The sequence below is a fragment of the Vipera berus genome (assembly GCF_964194415.1).
Source record: "Vipera berus genome assembly, chromosome: 16".
Taxonomy (NCBI): Eukaryota; Metazoa; Chordata; class Lepidosauria; order Squamata; family Viperidae; genus Vipera; species Vipera berus.
In genome coordinates, this window is record NC_138219.1 from 9351611 (window position 1) to 9371080 (window position 19470).

At 52.4% G+C, this 19470-nt stretch overlaps 3 protein-coding genes across 6 annotated transcripts; 2 read left to right on the plus strand and 1 right to left on the minus strand.

Moving 5' to 3' along the window:
* Positions 1–3893: 3893 nt before the first annotated feature.
* On the plus strand, positions 3894–10530 carry TDRKH (tudor and KH domain containing). Of its 2 annotated transcripts, none has more exons than XM_081340660.1 (13): positions 3894–4215; positions 4880–4986; positions 5104–5293; positions 6044–6183; positions 6423–6720; positions 7134–7303; positions 7403–7569; positions 7985–8049; positions 8345–8496; positions 8600–8698; positions 8942–8978; positions 9481–9581; positions 9948–10530. In XM_081340660.1, the coding sequence occupies exons 1-12, from the start codon at positions 4089–4091 to the stop codon at positions 9534–9536; spliced, it is 1608 nt and encodes a 535-aa protein (XP_081196786.1). In that variant the 5' UTR covers positions 3894–4088; the 3' UTR covers positions 9537–9581; positions 9948–10530. The 2 variants fall into 2 exon arrangements, with proteins under 2 accessions (XP_081196786.1, XP_081196787.1); XM_081340661.1 differs by having other exon boundaries at positions 9481–9556.
* A 320-nt stretch (positions 10531–10850) lies between these two features.
* Positions 10851–14651, minus strand: OAZ3 (ornithine decarboxylase antizyme 3; the record flags this gene model as incomplete). The annotated part of the gene is made up of 5 exons (XM_081340122.1): positions 10851–11011; positions 11666–11751; positions 12444–12619; positions 13013–13122; positions 14603–14651. 5 exons carry the CDS (start codon positions 14649–14651, stop codon positions 10851–10853), a joined length of 582 nt encoding a protein of 193 aa, XP_081196248.1.
* A 104-nt stretch (positions 14652–14755) lies between these two features.
* On the plus strand, positions 14756–19099 carry MRPL9 (mitochondrial ribosomal protein L9). Of its 3 annotated transcripts, XM_081340733.1 has the most exons (8): positions 14756–14854; positions 15554–15713; positions 16198–16322; positions 16426–16476; positions 16934–17035; positions 17459–17542; positions 17666–18265; positions 18385–19099. In XM_081340733.1, exons 1-7 carry the CDS (start codon positions 14762–14764, stop codon positions 17822–17824), a joined length of 774 nt encoding a protein of 257 aa, XP_081196859.1. In that variant the 5' UTR covers positions 14756–14761; the 3' UTR covers positions 17825–18265; positions 18385–19099. The 3 variants fall into 3 exon arrangements, with proteins under 3 accessions (XP_081196859.1, XP_081196857.1, XP_081196858.1); XM_081340731.1 differs by lacking the exon at positions 14756–14854 and having other exon boundaries at positions 14929–15713; XM_081340732.1 differs by lacking the exon at positions 14756–14854 and having other exon boundaries at positions 14929–15713; positions 18388–19099.
* Positions 19100–19470: the final 371 nt, after the last annotated feature.

A 19470-nucleotide genomic window follows, 5' to 3' on the forward strand; every position in this document is an offset into this window, starting at 1 on the left:
GTTTTATTCCAGTTAGGCGCCGAAGCATCGCACCCTGGAAGCGTATTTTCACCAAGCTAAGCTACACACTAAGCGTGACTGCACAGTGACCACTGCTAAACTGCTTTGCGTCCGCATTTTCAATTTTTCCACCGTGGACTTTCCATGGATTAAACTCGGGGGAGCATTTTAAACTCAGATGGGTTATAGTTTCTATTTTCTTAAAACGATCTGGCTGAATCATATTAATGGAGCTTGCTGTATCACATGCCTGCTTAAAAAAAAAGCTACTGCCAAATTCAGCTCTATACAGTATACAGAAGCGTTGTGCACCGGGAAACAGGAGGTGAGGGCTTGGTCCCCCCCTTTTGTTAGACCTTCTCGATCAATAATATCATTCCATTTTTATGAAAGATGTAGGTAACTCATGTACAGAAAGGTAGATTTTTAAGAAGAGATTGGAAGCCATTTGTCTGAAGCTTTATAGGATGATCTGCTTGAGCCGGGGGTTGGACTAGAAGACCTCCAAGGTCCCTTTCAGCTCTCTTATTATGTTATTCAGTTAAGGAGGTGTCAGCCATCACTCAGGGAGTTTGATATAGTTCAAGGTTGAATGTATTGGGAGAGCAAAGGTCTGGAATCAAATTCAGCTACCACAGCTCCCTGGATTTTGCCCCGTTCCCCTTCTTTCAGCCTAAACTACTCCACAACTTTGCTCCTGGAAGAAAGATGTAAATTTAACAAATAGAGAAATGCCCCAGCTGCATCTCAAGTAGCAGAACAAGGATTGAGCTGTGGGCTGGAGTAGATGATCTCTGAGATCCCCTACAAATTCTTAAATCTCCCCTTTCACGCTCAGGATCTTTTATTTATTTCTCTCGAAAGGAACAACCTCTTCGTTTTCAGAATTATTGCTATGGATTTTTTAAACAGAGAAGTAATAAGAAATCTACCCACAGAAGGGATTTGAGTTGTCTCTGCTACGAGACCCATGTTCACGTTAATAGAAATTAACTCCTCTCTATGCAAAAGAAGAAACACATAACCCTTTTTTTTTGTAAAGTTGTGTGTCTTTTGATCTCGGAGAAAAGTCAGACAGAGAGCTACAACTGTTCAATTAAATTTAGCACATCTCCCCATAAACCTCCTACCGTGGATTAAAAACTCTGGGGTCTGCAAATTTCCATGCAGGCTTTTTGAAGGGCCCGACGTTAAAATCCGATAGCTTTTCTGGAAAATAAGCAACAATAGAAAACGTTTTGATTTTTTCTTTTCCAGCAGAATAATAGAAAAGCAGAGACATATTCCAGGGAGAGGGGAAGGAGAAGGAAAGGGATTTAACTTCAAATAAAGAGAATTGCTACCGATGTCTGGTTCTGTGATTTGAAGACTTCATAATTATCCAATTCAGAATTCGGCTTGATTTCTGCAGTTATTATCACCCTGTGTACATGATTAAACGGCAGCTTGCAAATCTTGGCCTCTGTTAAAAACTAACATAACTTGCAGTCCTTGTTGTTTTCAATCTTATTTATGGATTGCTTTCCATGTTTGTAATGTTATGTGTCATTCTGAATACACGCAATTACATTCTCTACACCTTCTCGTCTCGTCTTCTCTTTTAGCAGCCATGTTTTAGACCCCGAGGAGGATCCGTTAGACTTGTTTTATTTCAAATGACTTGCAGAGGTTTAGAAGCACCCAATTTATGCCTTCAACAATAAATTGTCTTTTCCCCCATGGCTGATTGTGTGAGTCGGCAGTCTCCAGAACCATTTGGAAATTGCTGATTGAGCAATTTCAAATGAAAATCGGGCTTGAAATGTTTTGCCCTGGGTATTGAAATTCAAAGCAGGTAGAAACTACCCATCAAAATACAGTTGTGTATATCCTCTGTGTGGCCAATGGACGGAAGAACGGCATTTTGTACCTTAAAAGATTGTTTCAGAGATTGCACATAGATAAACTGAAAAGCTATGCTGATAAATTTTGTTTGAATTTTTACAAGACCCACACAATGGAATGGAAGATTTAATGAAACTGGATGACTTTGGCTGGTATTATGATGAATAAAACAAAAGAGATTGGGTGCAAAGTTTTCCGCAAGGAAGGGAATTCTTCTTTGGAACATTTGTTTTAGGATTCCCTTAGCCATCATCCAACTTTTCAGATCGATAAATGGAGGGGGGTCCCACTATTTCCCTCCAAACTCAAAAATTAGGCTTCCTATGATTGGCCTGCCTGCAAATCCAGCCAGGGACATTCATAAAGGCTTAATGCAAGGCGAGAATCTGAGATATGATAGTTTATTCTGCAAACTGTGGTTAGTGCTCCTCTCAATCCATTATTTGGGGGGAGTTTTTAGCAAGGATAGTCAAGCTGTCAACTGAGCTGGTGCGAAGAGCTGATATTTTGGCCCCCCAAAATGGAAATTTCTTGATTAAATTGTCAATTTAGGGTAAAGGATTATGAACAAATTCAGCAAGATCCAGTTTTTGTGTGCAAACTCCTAAAACTTGCATATAAATTAAAAGCATCCCTTCTCAACTGCCAATCATGGGCTTGCTAAGGGCATTATGGGTAATAAATGAAGTCTCAGCAGCCCCCCCCTTGGAGCGCAGGGCATTCTGGGGAAAGAGGAAATTAAGCTAAAATTAATATGTGGAATGTGGATTATAGAAATTAATTGTTAATGATTCTTTTACAAATGTAACCCAGAAAAACACACTGTTCACCAATTACTGAGTGGGGGGAAAAAATTAATAAAATATATTTTTTTAAAAAGCCGCGTAGAGACCACGTGCCTCTCGCGATGGGCGGGAGCGACAGTTAAATCTCCCTCTCCCGCCCACTCTCATTGCTGATTTGTTCCCCGCTTTGCCCCATCTTTCGCTGATTGGCTAATTAGGACCCACGCCGGCCTCCTCTTCCCCGCCTTTCCATATTCGTCGTTCCGCGGCTTCCCGATTGGTTGGCCCCTCCGTTCCGAGTTCCCGCCCCCCTCCCGTCGGCAGCTAGCTCTCTCCGCCGATTGGCCGGAAGGCCGGCGCGTGGCGAGAGGGCGGGGCGGGAGGTTATAAATAGCGGGTCCCGCAGAGGCGGAGCGCCGGCCGGGCGAGAGGCGGCGGTTGGGCAGGTGGGGCTTCGCCTCGTGGGCGGGGCCTAAAGCGGGGAGGACCGCAGGGAGAACCTGGACGAAGCCCGGCATGCCTGCTTGCGAGAAAGCATTTTTTTGGGATAAGAGAACATTGCAAGCCGGATTTGAATTATTAGCATGCAAATAAGAGGAGGGGGCGGGGAGAGGGGTGGAAGAGGTAACAGGTGAATTAAATTTCAGGCTGCATAGACCGAAATTAAGGGGAGAGAGACCCCCTCCCAGCCCCACTGAGGACCCCCTAAAGAGGAGGGGTCACTGCAGGAGGCGGGGAGAGCGAGGAAAGCGGCGAAGATCCCTTCCCCCCCCCCCCCACCAGGCCAGGAAAAAGCTTTACATCTTCCCTTTCTCGTTGCCTGGCCTGGGCAAATGGAGCCTCCAGGGACAGGGGCAGTCTAGCGGCTCTCGAAGGCAGTTCAAGGCAGGGGAGGCAATAGCGAAACGGGAGGGCTGGAATGGCACCAACACACACACACACACACACGCAGGCAGGCAGGCGCTCCGCAGAAACGAGAACAACGTGCTGATTGCGAAGGGTTTTTAAAGATGATTACTTTTGGGGGAGGGGAGCCCAGGCGGAGGAGCCCCCCTCCCCTCTGCCGTTTTGCGGGGTGGGGAGCTTCTGGGATTCGCAGATTTTCAGCAGAAGCGCGGGGCGCGGGGGGGGGGGCAATCCAGAATTGCAATGTAGAAATAAAGGGATGCTCGGCTTTGTTGCGCAGCGCGGGGAAGGGGGGGGGGAAGGAAGGAAGGATCCAGGCCCGAGTGGGTGGATTCCCTGGAGATCTGCAGGAGGGGAAGGAAGTCGGAGCTGCTGGCTTTCTTCCCTCCTTCTCTTCCTGGGGGAGGCCAAGACCCCCTTGGGGGGCTGGGAAGCCAGGCTCTTGGCAAGCAGCCCGGTTGTGTGTTTTTCTGCCCCCCCCTCCCCAAGGAGACAGACGCCTTATGCAGAGCCATGGCTGACCAAGGCGGCTCCTGGGGCGGAGGCCTGACCTGGCTGCAGAAGATCGCCCTGGGCCTGGGCATCCCAGCCAGCGCCGCCATCCTCTACATCTTGTACCGCCAGTACTGGGAGGACCAAGGTGAGCGTGCCAGACCCACCCACCCACCCTCCCTGCAGTGTTGAACCCCCACTCAATGCCGGGTAGATGCTCCAAGGCCAAAGCTTGACTTTTCTGCTGGTCCATGTTTCACCACCCGTCTCCCTCCCTCCCTCCTTCCTTCCTTCCTTGGGGCAGAGGAGTGGGGGCTTTGAAAAGGGGGAGGGAGGGTGGGCTTAAGGATGGAGGCACTAGACTAGAAAGCAGGAGACCATGAGTTCTAGTCCTGCTTTAAGCATGAAAGCCAGCTGGGTGACTTTGGGCCAGTTTCCCCCCACACACACACTCTCTCTCTCATCCCAGCCCACCTCACAGGGTTGTTGTTGTGGGTAAAAACAGAGGGGGAAGGCATGCTGGATATGTTCACCTCCCAGAGTTACGTGTAAAAATAATAAAGGCAGGATATAAATAATAGAAATAAGGAAGGCCCACCAGGTTTAATGTTTGGAGAGTACAGGGGCTGGTTCCTGGCAAGTTTGCACATGCTTTGTGGGCTGTGTGTGTGTGTGTGTGTGTGTGTGTGTGTGTGTGTGTTTCAGGGGGACTTTGTTCTTTGGGGGGGCTTCTTACACATTCGCTCTTTAGGAGGGTGGAGTTCCTCCTAAAATAGTGGAGAAGTCTCAGGATTCTTCCTTGGTGCCCCCAGAAGAGCGGATCCCGTTCGTGGGGGAGGAGGAGATCGAATTTGTGTTGAAGGTGCCCCAAGAAGCCGTGAAGTTCCTCCTGGGGAAGCAGGGGGCCAAGGTGAACCAGGCAAGTGGAAGAAGGGGGTGGTGGGCTGGAGACCCCCCCTCCCTCCCTCCCGGGGGCCCTTTGGCAAGAGAACCACAGTAGCCGGACGAGCCCCCGCGCTTTCTCCTCCCATCCCAGCTGCGGAAGGACACCCACGCCCGCATCCACGTCGATCTGGAGGATTCCGGCGAGGAGCGGCTGATCCGGATCACGGGCTCCCCCGTCCAGGTGTGCAAGGCTAAGTCCGCCATCCACCAGATCCTGGAGGAGAGCCTGCCTGTGTCGGAGAAGATCTCCGTGCCGAATCGGGCCGTCGGGCGCATCATCGGTACCTGAAAGCTTTCCTTGTGGGGGTGTGTGTGTGCAGTGCCAGCAGTAGCAAAGACCGGGGGTGTGTGTGTCTTTCGCGACCCTGAGGCCGCGCTGGGCTTCCCAAGGCTGATTTTTGAGTGGTTTGGGAAGCCAGCAATCAAGAGCTCTGGGATTTGGAAAGGGGGGGGGCTAGCCATGATGACGTGGCCTAGTTTGGCCGTGAAACGTCTGCAAGGAAACCGCTAAGTCCTCCTCTTTGCAAACCCTGCTCTCTTCTGGCCCTGATGACGTTCCCTAGTTGGGTTGTGAAATGTCTCTTTTCCTCCTCTTTTCATTTGTTCTCCTTCCTCTCTTCCTCTCACGCTTCTGCTTCTTAATCCCCTTTCTTCTGTCACCGATGCTCAGTTGGGGCATGAAACGTCTGCAAGGAAACCACCCAGCTCGGAGAGTCCCAAGGACCCCGCGGTTTCTTTTTCTCCCCTCATTCGTTCTGTTCCTTCCTCTCCTCCTCCTCCTCCTCCGCTCCTGCTTCTTGTCCTCTTCCTCATTCTCCTTCTCCAAATCCCCCCTCCCTTCTACCGCTGATGCCACTCCCCAGTTGGGTCATGAAATGTCTGCAAAGGAAACCACCCAGCTCGAAGAGCAGTGTGGATCCCACGGAGGGGGGGGGGTTGTTCCTAGTTGTTGGACACCCCCACCACACACACCCCCTCCTTTGTCCCAAAGGGCTGTTTGCTCACAGCAGCTGTTGCTCTTCCTCCCCCAGGGAAGGGTGGCGAGAGTGTGCGGGCCATATGCCGGAGCACGGGGGCCAAGATCGAGTGCAACCGCGAGGCGGAGGGCGCCCTGTCGCTCACCCGCCTCATCACCCTCTCTGGGACGCGCAAGGAGGTCCAGGCCGCCAAGGTGAGAGCCTGGCCGCTGAAGCCGGGCTGGGCTTCCCTCTCCTCCAACCTGATACGGCCTACCTCGTTAGGGTGTCGTGCCCAGAACAGCACACGGTTCCCTCCAGGCTACGGTTGCCATCGTCCTCGGATGGCCCGGCTAGAGGGAATCCAGGGCCAGTGGAGAAGGGAAATTAAGGGGCCACGAGGGGCAGGGGGCTTCCGAGCAGACACTCCCCCTGACCCATTTTGTGCCAGCAGGAAATGATCCGAGAAAAGCTGTCGGAGGACGGAGCTTTCCGCAGCCAGCTGTCGCAAGCGGCAATCTCCCGCTTGCACCGGAAACAGCCACTGGGCACCCGGAGGGAGATGGCGGCTGGCGACCAGGGACAGCGGCCTTACTCGCACCCAGAGCCTCCCAGTGGAACGCCGGATGCTGGGTGCCTGAACCAAGAGGCTGGCGACGAGCCCCCCGATGATCGCTCAGGAGATCCCCAAGAATTGAGCGGAGCAGGGTCCCCAATAAACCCCTGGCCTGCGCTGAGCTCCGTGTTTGAAGGTGAGCCCAAGTTTTTTTAAAAAATGGGGCTTCCCCTTTGTCACCCAGGTAGACTGCTTCGGGACCTGGAGGACTGGCCTGGATCTTGCAGCTTACGATGACCCTGCAAAGTTAGGACAGCACAGACGGTCCTTGGCTTGCAACGGAAGTTACCGGATGTGGGAGCCTTTTTCACACTTAATGATCGTTGCCGCATTCCCTGTGGTCACCTGATCAAAATTCGGACCCTCGGCAACCGACTCGTATTTATGATGGTCGCCGCGTCCCGGGAGGGGTGCCGCGATCCCCTTTTGCAACTTTCTGACCGGCAGATTCAAAGGAGGAAGCCGTGTGACTAACTTGGGAGGCCCAAAGGGCCACTCCCGGCTGACTGGGAGACCCCCTAACCCATCCGCCTTTTCCTTCCCGCTCAGTGCCCAGCCCGGCTTTCAGCCTCCAGGCCAAGGATCACCTGGAGGTCTATATCTCGGCCTCGGAGAGCCCCAGCCATTTCTGGATCCAAATTATCGGCATCAAGGCTCTCCATCTTGACAAACTCGTCCAGGAGATGACCAAATACTACGACGGCAGCGACGACGGCGAGGTGAGGCCCCGGTCCGGAAGTGGGGAGATGGTGAACCCCGAGGCGGGAAGGCTGTGGCTCCCCGGGCGTCACCCCTCTCCTTGTCTCTCCCCTCCCCAGCTGGAAAGCGTGCAGGTGGGGGACATCGTGGCGGCCTACTATCTAGAAGATCGTTCCTGGTATCGGGCCGAGGTCCTGGGGACCCTGGACAATGGCAACCTGGACATTTATTACGTAGACTTTGGGGACAACGGAGAGATGCCGCTGGAGAAGCTGCGGCTGTTGCGGTGAGGGCTGGACCGGGGGTGTCATAGACCCCACCGCTAGGAGACGCAACTTGGGGTCCTCGGCATTGTGGGGGACGTGGTGGTTTTGAAGCTCTTGGGAGGACATCAGCCGGGCTTTTGGTCCTGTGTGAACAGAGCCCAGCTTACCAGGGTGATGCCGTAACGGTGACCTGCACGTAGTCCTTGACGTACGACCGCTCACTTAGTGGAGGGGCTGGCACACAGGACGGAGACCCCGCGTAATTGGGGTGACTTTCATTTTGTCCTGATTTTAAGGTCCAGCTGGAGAGGTTGGAGACTCGGGTGATGGGGACAAAGGAGGCGGCTAGGAAGGGCGAGAACTGGGGTGGGGTGGCCAGGATGGGGTCTTCTGTTCCTCCTCCTCTTAACCTCTCTCTTTTTTCTGTTTTGGAAGGGGGGATTTCCTGGGCCTCCCCTTCCAGGCCATCGAGTGCAGCTTGGCCGGTGTGGCACCCGCTGGTGAGTCCTTCCTTGCCCCAGATCAGAACTGATTTCCTCCCAGGATAGTGTTTTGCCATCTTGGTGGCGTTAAAAGGGTGCAGACTTCAATTCCCAGAATTCCCCAGCCAGCCAGCCAGCTTTCTGGGAGTTGGAAGCCCACCATCTTAAAAGCTGGCTGGCTGGGGGGATGTGGGACAGCTGCAGCCACCCAGCTTTTGCAGTTAAGCCCCTGCCAAGGGGCATCGGAGACCTGGGTTAGGAATTTAATCTAACCCTGCATTCCCCTTCGGACCTTGACTTCGATGGTTTCCAGGCCCGTGTTGGGAAGAGGCCGCCCTGGATGAGTTCGACCGCCTCACCCACTGCGCTCAGTGGACGTCGGTCTTTTGCAAGATCTGCACCTACCAGCCTGTGGGGAGCAGCGTGCGGCCGTACGTCCGTTTGTTCGAACCCGCCAACGGGCAGGTGAGACCCTCCCAGCCTGGACCTTCCAAGGGAAAACAAAATGGCTTCCCGGGTGAAGTTTGGCCTAAGAAAAGTTGGGTTTTCAGCCTGGCTTCTCTCCCAGTTTGTCGACGTGGGAGAGGAACTGATCCGGTTGGGCTACGCGGTGCGGAAGCTGTCGGACGGAGACGGGGAAGCCTCGAGGGATCTGCCCGGAAACCTGGTTAGTAATCGGGCTGTGGATCCAGCCTCTTTGGGGGGGGGGGGTCAGCTGATTTGGCAGGTGGGTGACTATGTGGCTAGTCCACATGCGGTCTGTCTTGCCGCAGATAGGGCAGTACAGCTGGAAGGGACCTCAAGAGGTCTTCCAGTCCAACCTCCCGGCCCAAGGCAGGAATGTTTTAACGGCAGAAATAAACCACCTCTGCCGTCCCCTTCCAAAGCTGTTGCTCTGCTTGTTTTCTAGGGAAACCTTGCAGGGACGTCGTTAGAGAATCTGTCAGGTAGGCGCCAGAGTGCCGAGGAGATGCCGCTCAGCTTGTCCTACGCCAGCCCCATTGTGTGTGTGTGTGTGTGTGTGTTGAGAGTTAGAAAGTGATCCTAAGGACCCACAACTGCAGAGGGCCTCCTGGTTGGATCAGACAAAAGGGCTCAAAATTTCCCCCCCAAATGTATTACTGAGTCTTTCTTTCTTTCTTTCTTTCTTTCTTTCTTTCTTTCTTTCTTTCTTTCTTTCTTTCTTTCTTTCTTTCTCTCTCTTTCTTTCTTTCTTTCTTTTCCTTCCTTCCTTCCTTCCTTCCTTCCTTCCTTCCTTCCTTCCTTCCTTCCTTCCTTCCTCTGTCTCTATCAAGCATTTTTTCCTTTCAAACCATTGTTTTCTCTTGCTAGCTAACCAACTCCTGACTTCCTTGCGGGGGGGGGGAGGAGAAGGCAGGGCTGTTTCCAGCTCTGCCCCTCATTTCCCACCTCGCCCACCCACTCAAAAGGCTGATCTTTTGTCTCTAGATCCTGCAGAAATGGCCTCCCTGTCGGAAGGGGAGGAGAACACGGTGATGCTATGAGCCTCAGAGGTCCCAGGAAGGTGGGCGAGGGAACGACACTTTGTGGTGTGTGCACCAAACATAAGGTGGGAGGGGGTCTTGGATTGCTTGGTCCCAGTGTGGGACCCTCAGGTTTGGCAGAGCCCAGCCCCTCCAGTCTAGATTTCCCAGGCTCCCTTGAAAACCCTTGGGCTTGAAAAGAGCCGTTTGGGGTGGGTGTCCCATCTACCATTCACCCCCTTTAGCTCAGAGAAATTTAATCCATAATGGCTTGGTCTAAACCAGGTTCCCAGCCCCAGTATTTTGGGGCTGCCCTAACTGCGATTTGCACCCCAGATCCAACCCTTATGGAAGGAGAGAGGGGGGGTAGGGGTTTTTTTTCGGGGGGGTTGCACAGAGCGGATCTTAACTTCTGCCCTTCCTTTGCTTCAGATCTTGGAGGGGCCACAGGAAGATCCCACCTGCCGGAGGGACGATTTGGAATCTTGTGGGGGACATGCAGCCCCCAACAATCCCTCGGCACTGTCTGGCTGCCCTGGCAAGCTGAGTTTGGACAGAATTTCAGCCGCTTGTGTCGCCATTTCTCTGGGAAGTTGCACAGAAGACGAAGGGGCGGGGGGGGGGGCTGGCTGTTTCTGCCCCCAAACCCAAGTTTATGTTCACGTTGGGCTGTTAAGACCCTGGTTCTTTACCCTAAATCCTTTTTGTGGTCCCCCACCTGTCTGGAAAAGTTGGGGTAGCCTGTGTTTCTTTGGACTAAGCCACGATGCCTGGCACACCCTGCATTGTTGGTCCAAAACTGGGTGTGTCTGTGTGTGTGTGGGGGGGAAGTGGGGGTCTAAAAAGGACAGGGATAATACGAAGGGAGAGTTCGTTTTGCAAGAATTAAGTTTGGTTTCGAAAGCCACCCAGAGTGTTAAAACTGGAAAGGCTGCGATGAAAATGGCTGCACTGACTTTTCAGCGAAGACGCCTCGGTGTATCTTTTTGTCTGAAATAAAGGCTGGTATTTAGCAGTTTCTCTCCCAAGAGTTGAAAATGCGGGGTGGGCTGGGCTGGGGCCAGTGGGGGCCAGAGTTGTGGGGTTGCGGGGGGGAAAGGGGCAAGGATGGTGCCCGCAAATTGAACCCAATTTTCTCCCATGGGATGGGATGGAAGATTGAGGGGGTGCTTGGGGGGGCAAGGAAGGGTGAGGTTCTCCCCTACCATAACTTACCCAAAAACTGCTGAGTGTTGATGCCACTTTAATGCCTTTTTCGGAGGAGGGGGGCTCTGAAATTAAGCTGCTTCGAACGGAGGGGAGGGGTCCCCATCAGCACCGCCCCCCCTCCCGCCTCTAGGCCCCACCAGCATCTTCCTGCTTGGGTTGGGAATTCCAGCCGAGATCACGTTCCAGCGGGTAAGCCATGAAGATGGTGTCTTCCCAGGGGGGCAGGCCAGGACGGCCGGGGGTCACGAGTTCGAATCCCAAGAAGCCGAAAGCTCGTAGCAAGTCGCCTTTGGAGGAAGGGGAAAGCAGGGTTAGTGGTGCAGGGCCGACTGGACCCCCCAGCTTTTGTCGCCTTCCGCCTCTCTTTGCGAGGGCCGGATGCCAGCTGACAAGTTACGGGTAGTCCTTGACTTACAGCAGTTTGTTTACTGACCGAAGTTACAACAGCACTGAAAAAGGACTTGGGATCATTTTTCAAGCTTGCGACCATTGCAGCATCCCTGGGGTCGCGTGATCAAAATTAAGAGGCTTGGCAACTGATTCATATTTACGACGGTTGCAGCGTCCTGGGGTCATGTGACTCCCTTTTGCGACCCTCGACCAAACAAATTCCACGGGGAAGACAGATTCGCTTTACAACCGTCTCACTTAAACTCCAGCAAGAAAAATCGCAAAACGGGGAGAAACCCATTCAGCGATGGAAATTTCAGGCTTGGTTTATCGTTAAGTCGAGGACCGCCTGTATTTCACCAACCTGTTATGGGGACCCTCCTTCCAATTTCATTCTTTCAACTCCTTTTTTCCCCTCCCCTTTATAATTTGGATTAATTAAGCTACCCACAAAACTCGATTTTCCTTTCCGAGGCTGGGAAATTCACTCTCGGGCCAAACCACCCAGCTTAAAAGTTGTCCCCTCCCCCCCAAAAAAGCCGCTGCTTTACCTCGGTCTCGCCGAGCCTTCCGGAAGTTCACCAGCACCTGCTCTGCCTCCGTTTTTTCTTCGATGTATTCCAGCGTGGCGGTCAAGCTAGGATCGGAGGCGAGCGTGTAGTCAGCGATTCAGGTTTTATAATAGCACACAATCTTACGAGGCAAAGATTTCCGACACTCCCGATCGGATCCTTCAAGGAAAAAATGATCCGAGTCTTCTGGAAAACCAGCACACAGCTAGTCCTCGCCTTAACGGCCAGAATTCCCCTCGCTAAGCAAGGCAGTTTTTAAGCGAGTCTGATTTTAGGATCTCTCTTTCGCAACACAAGCCATTAATTGAATCCAGCTTTCCCTGCTGACTTTGCTGGTCAGATGGGAAGGCTACAAATGACCACCAGGCACCGCAATTGTCATAAATAACACGCTGGTTATCCCACTTTTGATCATGTGAAAACGCCGTCATGGTTGTAAGTGTGGGAGCTGGCCGTAAGTCCCTTTTTTCCCAGTGCTGTGACCTGGAACGGTCACTGAAGTGATTGTATGTCAAGGAATATAATTCCAGAGAAAAACTACCTAGCACTAAGGAGGAAGAATGAACGTGGAACATTGATTTCTGAATTCCGATTGGCAAGTTGCTAAAGATCTTGAGAACTAGCAACTTGCTTCCTGCTTTTTAAACCAAGTTTTCCCCCCTTCCTCCAGAGGCCAACCCTTTCCTTGTCCTCCTAGCCAGCCTGCCACCTTTTTTTCCTAAGTGCATTTTTGCCGCCACCTTCTCTTCCTCCTCACCTTTCACGGCTGTTGAAGTCCAGCGCCAGCCGGGGGGTGTCCAGGAAAAGGGTGCGTCCATGCAGAAGACCGTGCCAGTGGCTGGCGCCCTGGCTGCCATGGGCGAAATGAAAATCCAGCTGCACTGGCTGATCTGGGTGTTGACGGTTGCTAGCAAAAACAGTGAGGTTGGCAGCCTGTTTGGGGGGGATAGGGAAATTGCATAAAACACCAGTTAGGCGATTCAGACGTTAGGGTGAAAAGTTGCACGCTTTTACATTATTTCCTTTTTTTTAAGCACTTGTCTGCTTCTGAAAGAGAATAATACTAGTCTGGCAGTGTAGTGTTTGTTTGTTTTTCAAATGGGCAACTTTAAGAGGGCTAGTCTTCAACTCCCAGAAGCTGGCTGGGGAATTCTGGGAGTTGAAATCCAGCCCTCTTAAAGTTGGCCAATTTGAGAAAGCAGAGAGTCAAAAGTCCCATCATTTTAAAGTTACCAAACTTGAAAAGGTGGACTCTTCCCAGGAGTGCCCATTATCCCCTCCCACTAGCCACGCTTGGTTTGAAACCCGAGTTTTGGTAGAACTTACCTTGTAGATCTCAGTCGGGCTCAGCCAGTCTGCCGGGCCACTGGGGGTGTGCCGGTTGGGGCTGGCGCCCTCGAACTCAGGAACACTGCGGGCAGTAGCGAGGACGGATGCTCAAAATCTCACGGTGGGCGAGGGTAGCTCTGGCAGAGGAGAAGAGGGGGGGTGTAAAATGACATTTTTCCAACCTTTTTAAAATTAATAACAGTAATAAAGTTGGAAGGGACCTTGGAGGTCTTCTAGTCCAATCCCCTGCTCAGGCAGGAAACCTTATACCATTTCAGACAAATGGTTGTCCAGTCTCTTAAAAACTTCCCATGTTGGAGCATTCACAGCTTTTATTTAATCCTTAAACTGCAAACACGAACAATTTGCAAAAGGAGCAAAGTTGGATATTGCACGTGAAACGCAAGGGCCAAAGTTGAAATGGTTTCCCATTTCTCTCGCCTTCCGGGTGATCTTGGATCAGCCAAGAAGGACAAGCCATGGGTTTCTGTCGCGGGCTCTTGGGCTGGCAAAACATTTGGAGTGGGAACTTTGGGAAGTTTTTTAGTTTTCCCTCTGCCAGCCAGCATCCCAGGGACCCAAATGAGTTGGCCCTGCCTGAATAAGGAAGGATCTGAGTCTGCCAGGTTTGGCCACCAGGGGTCAGCAAACCACGATTGTTGGCTTAGCAGCAGATAAGCCAGCTGCAACGGGCAGCGTTGCCCAGATGGCGCTGCGGAGGCTCACTCGCTATTTGAGGGGGTCATTTTTCCTTCAGGGTGAAGTTTGGATGAAGCTATAAAGGGGATCCGAGCAGACTTAGCGTTGCCCCAAAGCAGGCAGCGGGGTCCCTGGGCGATCTCCGGATCTTGGGTGGCATCTGGCCAGGGATGAGTGGCCCCTGAGGACTAGGACCCCAAGTCAAAGGCCCCATTGTGACCTGGTGGTCCCAGACCGGCAACCGGACGCACAACAGACTCCCATTGTGACCACCCAGGCCAAGCTCCTCCCATTTCTGGCCCCTCCCATAGTGGCTTGTCCACATGCCCCCTCCCCAAAACTGACTTGAAACCAGTTTATGGGGAAGGGTGGGGTTGCTTGATGGGTCACCCAATATATATCCCCATTTATAGCCACTTGGGTGGTTGGTTTTCAAAGATTAGAAGACATTGGGGTTGTGGGAAAGAAAACACTCTGTACAGGCTCAGAGGCATGAGGTCTTTTCAGAATTCTTTCTGCCTTGGGAGGAAAAGAAGCCTTTTGTACCATCCCCTCCAAATGAAAGGATCTTTGGAGCCTTTCTCATGTTCAGGAGGAAAAGCTCTCTGTGCATGCTCAGAGGCACTGTGCTGCCCACTCTTCTGTTTGGCAGAGATCCCTCTGTGCAGGCTCAGATTGCCCTTCCCTACCACGCTGTTACAAGTTTGCATCCATGGCAGGGAGGCAGGATGCCTTTGTTGGTGGGTGACGCAGCCCTCTTTACATGCTCAGAGACCCCTTCCCTCCCACCCTATTAAAGTTTGGCATCTGGGCATGCTTAGAGGCAAAGCCAGCACCCTGTATTGAGAAGAAGCCCTCCCAATCGGCTTCCCTCTGGCCCGGCCGAACCAGAAGCCGGGGGCTGCCGTGGCGGCGCCGCCCGCAAGGAGAGGGCCATGCCGGGAGGGCGGCGCTACGGCAGGCCGGGGTTTAGTCGCGGCCTAGCGGGCCTTGGCGCCTGCGCAGTCGTCAGGGGGCGGGGCCTGCAGCGCAGGGGCGGCGGGAGCCATGATGGCGGCGGCGTTGCGCTGGTGGGCGCCGGCGGGGTCTCCTCTCCTGCTTCTCCCCCTGAGGAGGGGGCTGCGCCTCTCGGCCCCGCGGGTGAGCGCTGCAGGGCCGGGCCGGGCCGGGTGTGGAGTCTGGCGGGGGAGGGCGGGACAGTCCTGGCGGGAAGGTGGGAGGGAGGGATGGGAGACCACCAGGAGAGAACGGCGGCCGCTCAGCGGCGGGGGAGGCTGCGCAGGATGGGCGTTGGGAGGCAGCCCCGGGCCATAGAGGGGTGGCTGGCCTGGGTAGAGGCTGGGTGGCCCGAATGGGCGTCCTGGAGAAGATGGGAAGGAAAGCAGGAAGGAAGGAAAGGAGAGAGTGAGAAGGAAAAAGGGAAGGAGGGAAAGAAGAGGAAGGAAGGAAAGGAAAAGGAGAGAAGGCAGGAAAGAAGAGAGGAAAAAAGGAGAGATGGTTAGATTGGAAGAAGGAGGGAGGAAAAGAAGGAAGGAAGGAAAAGGAGAGAGGGAAGACGGAAGAAAGTTGAAAAAAGGAAGGAAGGAAGGAAAGACGGAGGGAAAGCGGAGGGAAGGAAGAGAAAGGGAAAAAAGGAAAGGCTGCACCTTGCTAGATCCACCCCGACTTGGGGGTCCCAAGGAGCCCCCTGCCCTGCCAGGGCTTTGGCCCGTCTGCTTCCCCTGCTCTCAAGCAGGTCGGCCCCTGCATTTGTCCCACCTGGCTAAAATCCCGGTTAGTTTCCCCTCCTTTGGGGACTGGACAGCAGGCCGAGCCCTTCCCGCCTCCTCTGCCTTCCAGGGGACGGTCGTGGTGGAGCGCTGGTGGCAGGTGCCGCTCAGCAAGAAAGACCGGCAGCCTCGCATCAACCACTCCCGTTTCCGCGTCTTCCGCCTGGTTGAGGACCTCAAGCATCAGCCCAAGGAGCCCCTCGAACTCATCCTCACTGAGCCGGTGGAAGGTACGGGGTCCTCGACTTACGACCACAGCGGGAGCCCGACATTTCTGTTGTTAAGGGAGACATTTCTTAAGGGAAGCTTGCCTCGCCGTTCTTGCCACCGTTGTTAAGCGGTTGTTAAGTTAGTCATATGGTCGTTAAGGGAATCCGGCTTCCCCCACTGACTTTGCTGGTCAGAAGCTCGCAAAAGGGGGGTCACCTCACACACACACACACACACACACACACACCCCGGGACATTGCAACTGTCATAAGAACATGTCAGTTGCCAAGCCTCTGAATTTTGATCACAAGACCAGGGGGACACTGCGACGGTCGTAACTGTGAAAAACGGTCGTAAGTCTCTTTTTTCAGGGCCCTTGTAACTTTGAATGGTCACTAAATGGTCACTGTTGTGAGTCGGGGACTAGCAGGAGCCAAGGACGAGACACACACACACACACCAAAACCGTTACCCCCCAACTCTTCTCCGTGTCTCGTTTTGCAGACGTGGGAAACCGCGGGGAGACGGTCTTCGTCCACAGGTCTTTTGGGCGCAACCATCTCCTGCGCCACAACCGGGCTGTTTATGCCTCTCCTGAAAACAAGAAGTTTTTCGACGAAGAAAACCGAGTAAGTTTGCTCCGGGCACTAGGTTCCCGTACGTAGCTGGAAAATTAGAGAAAATCTTGATTATTTTTTTCTCTGCATCTCCTCTTCTGTTTTCATTCTGTAGTTACGTCAAGAGGGGAAGTTGCCGAGATTACAAACCCACAGCGGAATGAAGGTGAGGCTAGGAAGAATAACGGACAAGTCCTGTTTGAAGGGGATAATTGGCAAGGTTTTTTGAATATTACTGATAAGTGAGCTTTATTTGAAAGCTGAATTCTGGAGAAGCTGCTGCCATCCATCCGTCTTATCTATCTATATATATATCTGTCTGCCAATCATCTATGTCTGTCTATATCATCTATGTCTGTCTGTCCATCCATTTCTGTTAGCAAGAATTGCCACTACAGCAGGGTATATAGCCTCTCCCAAAATTTGAATTATACTTCTCCTTTCCCTCCTTTCTCCGAAATCCTAAGCTGCTAACAAATCTAGAGCTGTTAAATATTTAATATATTTTACGTTTTTTAGCCCTTTCGGTCATGTTTTGGAGGAACCTCCGCTAAAATGGGTGGGTTCCCATCGCTGCCTCCCTCAGTTGAGCAGCTGATAAGATTCCTGTTCCTTTTCTTTAGACTGTCCGCTTCCTCAGGAATTGCACCCTGGAGATCGGCGTGAACGAGTCTGACCACTGGGAGCTGACGAAAGAAATTGTCTGCCGCCATTTCCTCCGAAATGTGAGTTTCGCCCTTTTTTAATGTTTGTGGTGCTCTGGTTTTCTTGCAGACGTTTCGTGACCCAACTAGCCAACACCATCAGTGCTAGAAGGGAGAAGAGGGGTTTGCAAAGAGAACTGTGGTACTCTCTAAGCTTGGTGGTTTTCTTGCGGACGTCTCACCAACATCACCGTATCTTTCTGTTTATTGCATATGGGACTAATACAGGCAGTCCTCAACATAATTCGTTTAGTGACTATTCAGTTACAACGGGACTGAAAGAAACCTGGCTTTATGACCGTTCTTCACACCGTTGCAGCATCCCCACAGCCATGTGATCAAAACTTAGCTTGAAACACAACTTGAGCCTTTGAAACACATCCGCAACCCTGTTTTTAAGGAGCTGTATGTCCCCCCCCCTCCTGTTTTGTTTTTTTTTTCCAGCTGGGAGTTGTAGTGCCCCCCCAGGCGCTGACTCTCCCGGAAAAGCCCATCACCCAATTGGGAAGCTACTGGTGCGAAGTTACGGTAAGCACCCTCTGGGCTTTTCTGCAAGGCGTTTGGGGTCTCAGCTGCCTCCTGCAGTTGGCTTGTTGGGGTGTTTACGGGACTGCCTGCCACTTGACTTCCCTTCCTCCTCCTCCGTTGCAGGTGAACGGACTTGACACCGTCCGCGTCCCTCTTTCGGTACAGCAGTTTGCCGAACCGAAATCGAACAGCCAACGTCTCCGGCTTGCCCAGAAGGAACCAGACACCGAGGGGGAAGTGGGAAGACCTGGAGGCCTCCTGGAAAAAGAGGCTGGGAAGTGACTTTTTTCTCACCGGCTCTGGAATCAGAGCTTCGGATTTTTCTAGCCAAAAACTCCTTTTGGGGGGCTGCTTCAGCTGGTCACGGTGCATGAAGCCAGCCTGATTTCGGGTCTCTTGAAGCCTCAGGCGGTGGGTCTTCCCAGAAGTGGTAAGATGCTGCACGAACCGGTGAATAAAACATCCGCCAATTTTTCTGTGGCGATGCCTTGTTTGCAAGGCCCCCTTGCGAACAACAGCTGCCTTTTAGTGGCTTCTGGACTTTTAATGTCGGGAAAATCCATACTCCAGCCTGTTGAAAATAATAGTAAAGCTTATTGGCTTGAATTGACCGCCTTCTCATCCCTTTTTGCTTCAAGGGGATCGTTCAGTGATGGCGAAGCTTTTAGAGACCGAGTGCCCAAAATGAGACCCAAAGCCCACTTATGTATCGTCGGGTGCCAGGTGGGTGTGGCCCACTGGGTGGGTGTGGCTGCAGTGGTAACGGCCGACTGGGTGCAACTAAAAAGTTCAGTTAATTCCAACTTTGCGAGATTTATTTATTTTTATTTTTTTGCACACAGCAGCAGAGGCCTAAAGCGAAAAGGTTTTATAAAAGCCAGCTGAAGACCTAGGACTGGGGCGATGGCGCATGTGCCCACCTGTGGCACGCTTCCCATAGGTTCGCCACCATGGACTTAAGGTTATCTATGTTTCCTGACAAAATACATGGGAAAATCCCATTGGAGGAAAATTCCACTTAGGGTTAGATCACCGTGAACTCATACAGCAAAATGGACATCGCCAACAAACTCGGAATTCTTGGGTATGGTTAGGAGGGCACTGACTTTTCTAGGCTGCCCTATTTATGTTTCCTGCTAAAATACATGGGAAAATCCCATTGGAGGAAAATTCCACTTAGGGTTAGGGTTAGGTCACCATGAACTCCTAGAGGAAAATGGACATCTCCATATATATATTTTTGCACATGCTGGTGGAGACCTAAAGCGTAAAGGTTTTATGAAACCCTGCTGAAGGCCTAGGACTGGGGTGACGGCGCGAGTGGTAACAGGCCTCTGCTTGCCACCTGTGGCACACGTGACATAGGTTCACCACCAAGGGGATCGTTTATTTTTCCGGGACTTGCCAGCCAACCGGTCGCCCTAAAATTTACGCAGAAACATAACTTCGGCTAGATTAGCCGGAGGTTTTTGAAGTACCAAACTGGTGTTAGAAGTAGAAACGTAGCGGTGTCTTTCCAAGCCTGGAGCGATTTATCCCTTTAAAAGATCGACAGTCTTGATGTTTCAAGAGTTTTAAAATCGGTGGCACTGGCGGCAGGTCGAGAACTCAATCAAACTAGCCTCTGCTCGGTCTTAAGTCCCCTAATGTTTGCTGATTATTCGGCTGAATTCTTCTAACTGGTTGCAAAAATGCAACACACACACACAGGAAGAGTTTCCCCACAAACAGGTCTGGATCCGAACTCGGGGCAGGAAGTAACAGGCTGCAAACGAGTTAGTTAAAAGGGCTGTTCTCCCTCTCTTTTTGGGGGGCAGGCAGTCTTTGCTTGTCTCCGCTGCCCCCTTCCTAGCATCGCTGCCCCCGGCATGCCAGGCTCCTTGCGGGAAAGACAGGCGCGTCCCAGAACGGCCTGTTTGCGACAATCT

Excerpts from the sequence above, each read along its gene's own strand:
- MRPL9 (XM_081340731.1), top strand. The coding sequence starts at position 15,209 with ATGGTTAGATTGGAAGAAGGAGGGAGGAAAAGAAGGAAGGAAGGAAAA. Across the intron at positions 16,323-16,425 it reads TTTTCGACGAAGAAAACCGA|TTACGTCAAGAGGGGAAGTT; the intron begins GTAAGTTTGCTC and ends TTCATTCTGTAG. Across the intron at positions 17,036-17,458 it reads GCCGCCATTTCCTCCGAAAT|CTGGGAGTTGTAGTGCCCCC; the intron begins GTGAGTTTCGCC and ends TTTTTTTTCCAG.
- TDRKH (XM_081340660.1), top strand. The coding sequence starts at position 4,089 with ATGGCTGACCAAGGCGGCTCCTGGGGCGGAGGCCTGACCTGGCTGCAG. Across the intron at positions 4,216-4,879 it reads CCAGTACTGGGAGGACCAAG|AAGAGCGGATCCCGTTCGTG; the intron begins GTGAGCGTGCCA and ends TGGTGCCCCCAG. Across the intron at positions 4,987-5,103 it reads AGGGGGCCAAGGTGAACCAG|CTGCGGAAGGACACCCACGC; the intron begins GCAAGTGGAAGA and ends CTCCCATCCCAG.